Consider the following 10,113-nt stretch of genomic DNA (forward strand, 5'->3'; position numbering starts at 1 on the left):
AATTACCCCTTAATTGGAAAAATGAATTGGATTCTCTAAACCACATCCATTGGCTCCCCGTTATCTACTGCACTGCTCATGTCTTCAAAAAATTCCACTAAATTAGTTAGGCACGACCTGCCTTTTATGAACCCATGTTGCGTCTGCCCAATGGGACAATTTCTATCCAGATGCCTCGCTATTTCTTCCTTGATGATAGATTCCAGCATCTTCCCTACTACCGAAGTTAAGCTCACTGGCCTATAATTTCCTGCTTTCTGCCTACCTCCTTTTTTAAACAGTGGCATCACGTTTGCTAATTTCCAATCCGCCGGGACCACCCCAGAGTCTAGTGAATTTTAATGTACTTAAATGTAATTTGTTAGATTAATGAGCTCAGAGTTAGCTTAACCAGACAAACATGTCAGGCCCCCAGAACTGATCCAAAACAGACCATCAGAGTGTCGATGAAGTGACCCCCATAGAGGTCTGTAATATTATGGGGTAATTCGATAGAGAAGGTCATTGAGATATTTCCTCTTGGAGGAAACCCACTCAGACACGGTGAGAAGGTGCAAACTCCACAGATAGTCACCCGAGGCCGGAATTTTGTCACTGGCGCTGTGAGGCAGCAGTGCTAACCACTGCGCCGCCCTGGTGACCCCGCGGAGTTCAGTAGCCCAGAGTGTGGTGGATGCCGGGACATTGAGTAAATTTAAGGCGATGGACAGATTTTTAATTAGGAATTGGGTTGAAGGTTTACGGAGAAGGGGCCGGAGGGTGGAGTTGAGGGCGAGAGGAGATTAGCTATGATCTTATTGAACGGCGGGGGGGGGGGGGGGAACAGGGTCAAGGGGCTGAATTGCCCAGTCCTGCTCCTGGTTCCTAAATTCTTATATTCCAGCTGCCGGAGATCTGCAATTAAAAAGGTAGACAATGTTGATAATACTCAGCTGGTCTGGCAGCATCCACGGAGGAACAGAGTTTCCAGTCCAATGTGGCTCCTCTTCAGAACTCCTGAAAGAATGCATTGTTTTTTATGGGGGTGTGTGTGGAGAACAGGCTTGTGGTTGATCAGGTGCAGGGGGGAGCCTGGTTGCTAATCCATTTCACAATCTTCTGCCTATTCCCAGCCAGGCTGCCAACCCGCAGCTGTGCTGCGAAAGCTATTCATTCAAAACAAACCTGTTGGACTTTAACCTGGTGCTGTAAGACTCCTTACTCTGCCCACCCCAGTCCAACGCCGGCATCTCCACATCCGACCCGACTATTGTGACGCACTCCTGGCCGATCTCCCACTCCTACCCTCGGAAAAACATGACTGTTTTATGGGCTTCACGGTGGCACAGTGGTTAATACTGCCTCACAGCTCCAAGGGCCGGGGTTCAATCACCGCCTCGGGTGACTGTCTGTGTGGAGTTTGCACTTTCTCCCCGTGTCTGCGTGGGTTTCCTCCAGGTGCTCCCGATTCACTCCCACAGTCCAAAGATGTGCAGGTTAGGTAGATTGGACGTGCTAAATTGCCCCTTGGTGCCCATAAAGGTTGGGTGGGTTTACTGGGGTAGGGTGGAGGCATGGGCTTGAGCGGGGTGCTCTTTCCAAGGGCCAGTGCAGACTCGATGGGCCGAATGGCCTCCTTCTGCACTGTAAGCTCTATGATTCTAGGTCACCCGTAGCTCCGCCCATGTCTTAAACCACACCGAGTCCCATTCCCCTATCGTTCCTTGTGCTCGTTGACCCACATTGTCCCTCTGGTCAAGCAAAAACTGGATTCTAAAATTCTCACCCTTGTTAATTAAGCCTTTCCCCCCTCCTCCATCCCCCCTCCCTCCTCCTCCTCCATCCCCTCCCTATCTGTAACCTCCTTGGGTCCCACACAACCCTCCCAGATACCCGCCTCCAATTCGAGCCTCTGGCGCTGTCCCAGCCAATAGTGACCCTGCCTTGAGCTGGCCTGGGGTCCTCAAGCGGTGGCAATAACTTCCCGACACCCACGCTCCTCAAAACAAAACCCACTTCATTGACCAAGCCTGTGGTCACTTGACCCCTTAATGTCGACTCATGTGGCTGGGGAGAGGGGTGGTGGTAACAGGGGATGGGGGGGTTGACTGGGGAGGGGTGGGGGGGTCACAGGGGGGGTGACTGGGGAGGGGTGGGGAGTCACAGGGGAGGGGGGGTGACTGGGAGGGGTGGAGGTCACAGGGGAGGGGGGTGACTGGGGAGGGGTGGGGGGTCACAGGGGGGGTGACTGGGGAGGGGTGGGGGTCACAGGGGAGGGGGGGTGACTGGGGAGGGGTGGGGGGTCACAGGGGAGGGGGGGGTGACTGGGGAGGGGTGGGGGGTCACAGGGGGGTGACTGGGGAGGGGTGGGGAGTCACAGGAGAGGGGGGGTGACTGGGGAGGGGTGGGGGGTCACAGGGGGGGTGACTGGGGAGGGGTGGGGAGTCACAGGGGGGGTGACTGGGGAGGGGTGGGGAGTCACAGGAGAGGGGGGTGACTGGGGAGGGGTGGGGGGTCACAGGGGAGGGGGTGACTGGGGAGGGGTGGGGAGTCACAGGGGAGGGAGGTGTGACTGGGGAGGGGTGGGGGGTCACAGGGGGGTGACTGGGGAGGGGTGGGGAGTCACAGGGGAGGGGGGGGGGTGACTGGGGAGGGGTGGGGGGGCACAGGGGGGGGGGGGGGGGGGGGGGGTCACATTATGTTTAATAATGTTCCTATGCCGAGTTCCATGAAGTTATTGGTGCTGCAAAGATGAAATTGGCTTCTTGCAGCTTCTTGTCCATTGAGTCTCTGAGGCTGGTCGACAGGGGGAGCCCGGAGCTGGTCCCAGCTGAACTGAGGCACATTCTTCAGACTTTGAATCTCGCAAACCCAAAGCAGTCATTCCGGGGGGGGGGGGGGGGACACCCCCGTAATAATCTGGGGACCCCCCCCCCCCCCCCCAAGCCAATCTCCCCCCCCCCCCCCTCCAGACCAGCTCAGAGAGTTACCCCAGGACCTCAGCCACTGAGCCCTCTGCTGAACCCTCCCCTCCCTGCCCAGAGGGGTTGGCCATTCCTCGGGATTGCCACATTCTCTAACGACCCGGGGATCCAAGGGATCCCGGAAGGCAGCAGGAGTCCAGTCCATGGAGTAATGGACAGGCTGCAGTCAGTAACACCAGGTGGTGGGGCTTTGATACTCTCTGCTGGGGGGGTGAGGATCTCTGTCGGTGGATGCCTCCACCCCCCACAGTGCTGGAACATTGGACAAACAGCCATCGCAACCCCCCCCCCCCCCCCCCCACACACACACACACACACAGACATAACCCACCACACCCACACACACAGACATAACCCACCACACACACACAGACATAACCCACACACACAGACATAACCCACCACACACACACAGACATAACCCACCACACCCACACACACAGCCTCAGATCGAGTTCCCTTTCAACACAAGGGTAGTTTATTTAGTCTGAGATCATCCAAGATGGCGAACGCATGATGCACCCCCCAGAGACACACACAAACATAGTCATAACACAGACACACACACACAAAACTAACAGACACTCACAAAGCTAACAGACACTCACACACATATTCACAACATACAGGGACACACAAGCTAATAGACACACACACAGATATACACACAACACATAGAGAGATACACACACAGCTAATAGACACAGACACATACAGATATACACACAACACATAGAGAGATACACACACAGCTAATAGACACAGACACATACAGATATACACACAACACATAGAGAGATACACACACAGCTAATAGACACAGACACATACAGATATACACACAACAGAGAGATACACACAGCTAATAGACACACAGATATACACACAACACATAGAGAGAGACACACACAGCTAATAGACACAGACACATACAGATATACACACAACACAGAGAGAGACACACACAGCTAATAGACACAGACACATACAGATATACACACAACACATAGAGAGATACACACACAGCTAATAGACAGACACAAATATACACACAACACATAGAGAGAGACACACACAAACAGACACAGACACATACAGATATACACACAACATAGACACACACAAAGTTTATTGACATACAAAAAACTTAACAAACACACATATGCAGACAAAACTAAGAGACAGAGAGATACACAGACACTAAACACACAATAAAACATACACATAGGCACACATACAATAAAACACAGACACACACAAACGCACACACAATAAAACACAGACCCGGACATACACAAAACACACACACGGGGCAACCCCACAAATAAAGAGCTGCATTAATTTTTTTTTAAATGTCTTAATAAAACGGAAGACAAAGTTTAAGAAACTTTCCCATTTCCCAAAGCCCCCCCAAACACCTCACCCTCCTGTGATATTAACAGGATACACTTGAAGAAAAAGAGGGAGGGGGAGGGGAGAAGGGGTTTGACAGACTTCTCACTAAACCCCTCATTAATTAATAATAATCACTTATTGTCACCAGTCGGCTTCAATGAAGTTACTGTGAAAAGCCCCTAGTCGCCACATTCCGGTGCCTGTTCGGGGACACTGGTACGGGAATTGAACCCGCGCTGCTGGCCTTGTTCTGTGTTACAAGTCAGCTATTTAACCCACTGTCCTAAACTCCTGGGGAGTTGGGGGGGTGGGGGGTGGGGTGAGGGGGGTGGGGGTGGGGGAGGGAAATTAAGCCCCTGAATCTAACCTCCAAACAGCCGGATCATTTTAATATGGACGCAATAAACTCACCTTCAAAACAAAAAAAAACACAGGTTCAAATTCTCCCCAAAGTGTCAGTTATTGGATATTATTGTTGGCTGAGTGGGGAGGGGAGTAGGGGGAGAGTGAGGAGGGGGGTAGGGGAGAGGGGGAGAGTGGGGAGGAGGGTAGGGAGAGAATGGGGATGAAGGTAGGGGGAGAGTGGGGGTCAGAGAGGGGCTGAAGTTTAAGTGAGGAGGGGAGAGTGGGGAGGGGGGTAGGGGGAGGAGGGGAGGGGGTCAGTGAGGGGCTGAAGTTTAAGTGAGGAGGGGGGGAAGGTATGGGGAGGAGGGTAGGGGGAGAGTGATGGGGGGGGGGGAGATAAGTTACCTGAAAGTTTCTACAGAACAATCTGAACTTGGAGCCAGTTAAATGTTGTTCCTCCTGTGTTGAGGGGCTGGGGGTTTAGGGGGATGCTGTTGATCCCCCCTGAGGGGGGGGTCTCTGCCCCCCCTACCTGGAGGACCCCTCCCCCCCTGGGGCAGTGCTGAAACTGACCAGAAGCTGCAGCCCCAGAGGGAGGGGAGGGAGGGGGGAGGGAGGCTGCTGGGTGCCACTGGCTGCTCTGCTGTGTTAGTTGCCCCACATTGGGGGGGGATTGAGCGGGCAGGTAGGGCGCGCCCCCCGCCCCACCGCCACTCGGCCCGTCCGCCAGGCCCGGCTGCAGCCCCCCGGGCCCCCGGGCAGCCCCTTCCCTGCCGCCCCCGCCCCCGGCGGCCGGCTGAGCCGCCGATTCTGCCGCGTCCCGCCGGCGCCCGGTGGCCTTTCGGCCGGATAGCGGCGGGGCGGGGGTCGGGCCGGGCCCGGAGAGGGGGTGCGGAGCGGGGCCGGCGAGCTACCCTCCCGGCAGCACCGGCTAACAGCCCCGGAGGGGGCGGCAAGGCGGCCGGATCGCCCCTTTCCCCCGCACAACAAACACAGATACGGGCCGAGTTGGCCATTTCTGCCTCGCTACATGTTGCCAATAGTTGGTGTTTCCCATCAGGTCCGCGCCGCGTCTATAACCTCCTCCCGCGTCAGCCAGAGAGCTGCAGCAACACGGAGCAATCCACACAGCATCTATCCAGGAGGTGCTGCCAGGTCTGCTGGAGATACCACCTTCAACTGGGGCACCTTGCAACAAAACCCCCCCCTTCCCTCCCCAAGACCACCGTGCCAGACATGACCGAGAGCGCCACGGCCACGGCGGGCAAACCCAAGCAGGGCAGGGCGCCCAGGAAGCCGGCCAACCACCCCAAGTACTCCGAGATGATTGTGGCGGTCATCACGGACTCCGGCGGCCGGGGCGGCCTGTCCCGCCAGGCCATCCAGAAGCTGGTCAAGGGCCAGTACAAGCTGGCGGAGAACGCCGACGGGCAGATCAAACTCTCGCTGGTCAAGCTGGTCGCCAATGGGGTGCTGAAGAAGACCAAGGGCATCGGGGCCTCGGGCTCCTTCCGGTTGGCCAAGGGCGACGAGCCCAAGAAGGGGGCGGTGAGGAAGGCGGGCAAGCCGGCCAAGAAGAAGGGAGGCGCCACGCCCAAGAAGGTGGCCAAGCCCCGGAAAGTCGTCAAGCCTCTGGCCAAAGGGAGGAAAAGCCCGGCTAAGAAGGCGGTCAAGAAGGCAGCGACCCCCAAGAGCTCGAAGAAAGCCAAGCCGGCCAAGGCGAAAGCAGCCAAGGCGAAGCCGGTGAAGAGGAAAGCAAAACCAACGAAACCCACCAAACCAAAGGCACGATCCAACACCAAGAAGCCAGCTTCCAAAAAGAAGTGACAGAATTCACCCACTCCGCTGTCACTCAGACTCTTAGCCATTTCTGTAAATAGTTTGTTTCCATGTTTTTTTTTCTATCAAACTTTGCTTGATATTTTATTGCTGGGAGTTAGCAAGAAAACGTAGAATTCTTTTTTAGTCATCATGAATGTGGTAATTCTAATGTGGTTGAAATTTGTTGTACCTTGTAGAGATTTTCCAGCTGATTTCCATGTGTTTAATGTGCAGAACCTGTCGATTTGAATTTAGCCATTGCAAAGGAAAACAATTTTCATATAAGTCCAATTATTGTCCTTAAATTTCAAATAAAACCGATCAACCTGACTGTATTGTGTCTTGACTGATTTCTTCAGTTGATGATAACATTCCTTTTGTAGGCTGCTGACTTCCTTTGTGTCCAGGGTTCCATCCACGGTTGACTAGCTGTGGGACTGTTGATTCGGTTGGAGTTCGGGTGCTGTTTCCTCTCCCGTTCCCGCCCTCCAGGAATGGAAGAGACTCCGATGTCGCCTCTCGCTAGGGGCCATCTTGGCTTCCGCACAGCCTGCCCTCCTTAATGGAGTCTCATTGGTCCAGCATTCCTTGTTTCCCTTCCCGTGGAGACGTTCCTGACATCGGGATCCCTCCGGTCATTCCATTCTGGAGGGAGGAATATTGAGCCATCCAAATATTACTCCAGAGAAATGGCTTTAGAGTGACCCGATCTGGAACTCTCACCCCAAAAAGCTGTGGGTGAGTAGAGTCAATTGATGCTTTTGGGACTGCGATGGTATCAAAATTGCAATGGTATCGTAATATTGCAGTGAGGGGCAGCATGTGACGCAGTGGTTAGCACTGGGACTGCAACGCTGAGGACCCGGGTTCGAATCCCGGCTCTGGGTCACTGTCCGTGCGGAGTTTGCACATTCACCCGTATCTGAGTGGGTTTCACCCCCATAACCCAAAAGATGTGCAGGATGGGGGATTAGCCATGCTAAATTGTCCCTTAATTGTAAAAAAAATAATTGGGTACTCTAAATTTATTTTTAAAATGGTAATTGCAATGGTATAGTAATATTGCTATGATATAATATTGCAATGGTACTGTAATATTTTAAGGGTGTTATAAATTGTGATGGTACAATATTGCAATGTATTGTAATATTGCAATGATCTGAAGGGGTATTGTAATATTGTGATGGTATAATATTGTGAAGGTATTGTAATATTGCAATCGTATTATAATATTGAGATGGTATAATATTTCTGATGGTATTGTAATATTGTGATGGTACTGTAATATTGCAATGGTGTAGTATTGTGATGGTATCATATATATTGCAATGGTATTGTAATATTGCAATGGTATTGTAATATTGTGATGATATAGTATTGCGATGGCATCATAATATTATGCTGGTTTTGTAATATGCAATGGTATTGTAATATTGCAATGGCATTATAGCATTACAATGTCATAATATTGCAATGGTACTGTAATATTGCAATGGTATTGTAGTATTGCAATGGCATCATAATATTGCGATGGCATCATAATATTGCAATGGTATTGTAATATTGTGATGATATAGTATTGCGATGGCATCATAATATACTGGTATTGTAATATTGTGATGGTACTGTAATATTGCAATGGTACTGTAATATTGCAAGGTTTTTTTTTATTTAGAGTACCCAATTCATTTTTTTTCAATTAAGGGGCAATTTAGCGTGGCCAATCCACCTACTCTGCACATCTTTGGGTTGTGGGGGCGAAACACATGCAAACACGGGGAGAATGTGCAAACTCCACACAGACAGAGACCCAGAGCGAACCTGGGACTTGGGTGCCGTGAGGCCACAGTGCTAACCACTGTGCCACCGTGCTGCCCTCTTATTGTCATGGTATTGTAGTATTGTGATGGTACTGTAATATTGTGATGGTATTGTAATATTGTAATGGTACTGTAATATTGTATTGCAATGGCATCATAATATAATACTGCGACGGTATTGTAATGGTATCAAGGGATACGGAGTAAAGGCAGGGAATAGAGGCGAGATAGAGTTCAGCTATAATCTGAATGAATGGCCTCTTCTCATTCCTAAGGTCTTAACCTATGGGAGATAGTGACATATCGGTAATGTCACTGGACAAGTAATCCAAAGGCCCAGCCTAATGCTCTGGGGCACAGGTTCAAATCCCACCACGGCAGCTGGTGAAATTTAAATCCAATGAATAAATCTAGAAGCTGCCAGCGGTAATGGTGACCAGGAAACTTTCACCAATTGTTGTAAAAACCCACCTGGTTCACCAATGCCCTTTAGGAAGGGAAATCTGCTGTCCTTACCCAGTCTGGCCTACATGTGATTCTAGACCGTTGACCTTTAAGTGCCCTCTGCAATGGCCTGGCAAGCCACTCAGTTCAAGGGCAATTAGGGATGGACAACGAATGCTGGCTCTGCCAACGGCGCCACGTCCCGCGGTAAATGAAGAAAAGAAAATGGTGGTCGATGGCGAATCCACCATTATCTTTCTCATGGACACATTGTTCAAGCATTTAGGAGGGCCACGTTGAGAAGGCGAGGGACCCTCTCAACATACTTTTACACCCTACATAGTGTATCCAGCAATGCCATCACATCCACTACCCGCCCCTGTGTAACTTGGAAAGTTCATCAAAAGAACTGGGATTCAAAACTGGCCCAACCAATGGGATGAAAACTTCCCTTGTGCTCTGTCCTGTGTCAGATCGGGTCTGTGAGGGTCCCATGTTGGATCGTGGTCTGTGAGGGTCCCATGTTGGATCGTGGTCTGTGAGGGTCCCATGTCGGGTTGCAGCCTGCGGGGGTCCCATGTCGGATTGCAGCCTGTGGGGGTCCCATGTTGGATTGCAGCCTGTGGGGGTCCCATGTCGGGTTGCAGCCTGTGGGGGTCCCATGTTGGATTGCAGCCTGTGGGGGTCCCATGTTGGATTGCAGCCTGCGGGGGTCCCATGTTGGATTGCAGCCTGCGGGGGTCCCATGTTGGATTGCAGCCTGCGGGGGTCCCATGTTGGATCAGGTCTGTGAGGGTCCCATGTCGGGTTGCAGCCTGCGGGGGTCCCATGTTGGATTGCAGCCTGCGGGGGTCCCATGTTGGATCAGGTCTGTGAGGGTCCCATGTCGGGTTGCAGCCTGCGGGGGTCCCATGTTGGATTGCAGCCTGCGGGGGTCCCATGTCGGATCGGGTCTGTGGGGGTCCCATGTAGGATTGCAGCCTGTGGGGGTCCCATGTATGATCACAGCCTGTGGGGGTCCCATGTCGGATTGCAGCCTGCGGGGGTCCCATGTTGGATTGCAGCCTGTGGGGGTCCCATGTCGGATTGCAGCCTGTGGTGGTCCCATGTTGGATTGCAGCCTGCGGGGGTCCCATGTTGGATTGCAGCCTGTGGGGGTCCCATGTCGGATCGCAGCCTGTGGGGGTCCCATGTCGGATTGCAGCCTGTGGGGGTCCCATGTCGGATTGCAGCCTGTGGGGGTCCCATGTCGGATTGCAGCCTGTGGGGGTCCCATGTCGGATTGCAGCCTGTGGGGGTCCAATGTCGGATTGCAGCCTGTGGGG

General features: G+C 52.6%; 1 protein-coding gene across 1 annotated transcript; it reads left to right on the forward strand.

Annotated features, from left to right (window-relative positions):
• The first annotated feature begins 5,792 nt into the window (after positions 1 to 5,792).
• On the forward strand, positions 5,793 to 6,854 carry LOC119956508 (histone H1.0-like). Its single transcript, XM_038783790.1, has one exon. The coding sequence runs from the start codon at positions 5,940 to 5,942 to the stop codon at positions 6,528 to 6,530; it is 591 nt and encodes a 196-aa protein (XP_038639718.1). The 5' UTR covers positions 5,793 to 5,939; the 3' UTR covers positions 6,531 to 6,854.
• Positions 6,855 to 10,113: the final 3,259 nt, after the last annotated feature.

Source organism: Scyliorhinus canicula, chromosome 23, assembly GCF_902713615.1.
Source record: "Scyliorhinus canicula chromosome 23, sScyCan1.1, whole genome shotgun sequence".
Classification (NCBI taxonomy): domain Eukaryota; kingdom Metazoa; phylum Chordata; class Chondrichthyes; order Carcharhiniformes; family Scyliorhinidae; genus Scyliorhinus; species Scyliorhinus canicula.

Excerpts from the sequence above, each read along its gene's own strand:
- LOC119956508 (XM_038783790.1), top strand. The coding sequence starts at position 5,940 with ATGACCGAGAGCGCCACGGCCACGGCGGGCAAACCCAAGCAGGGCAGG.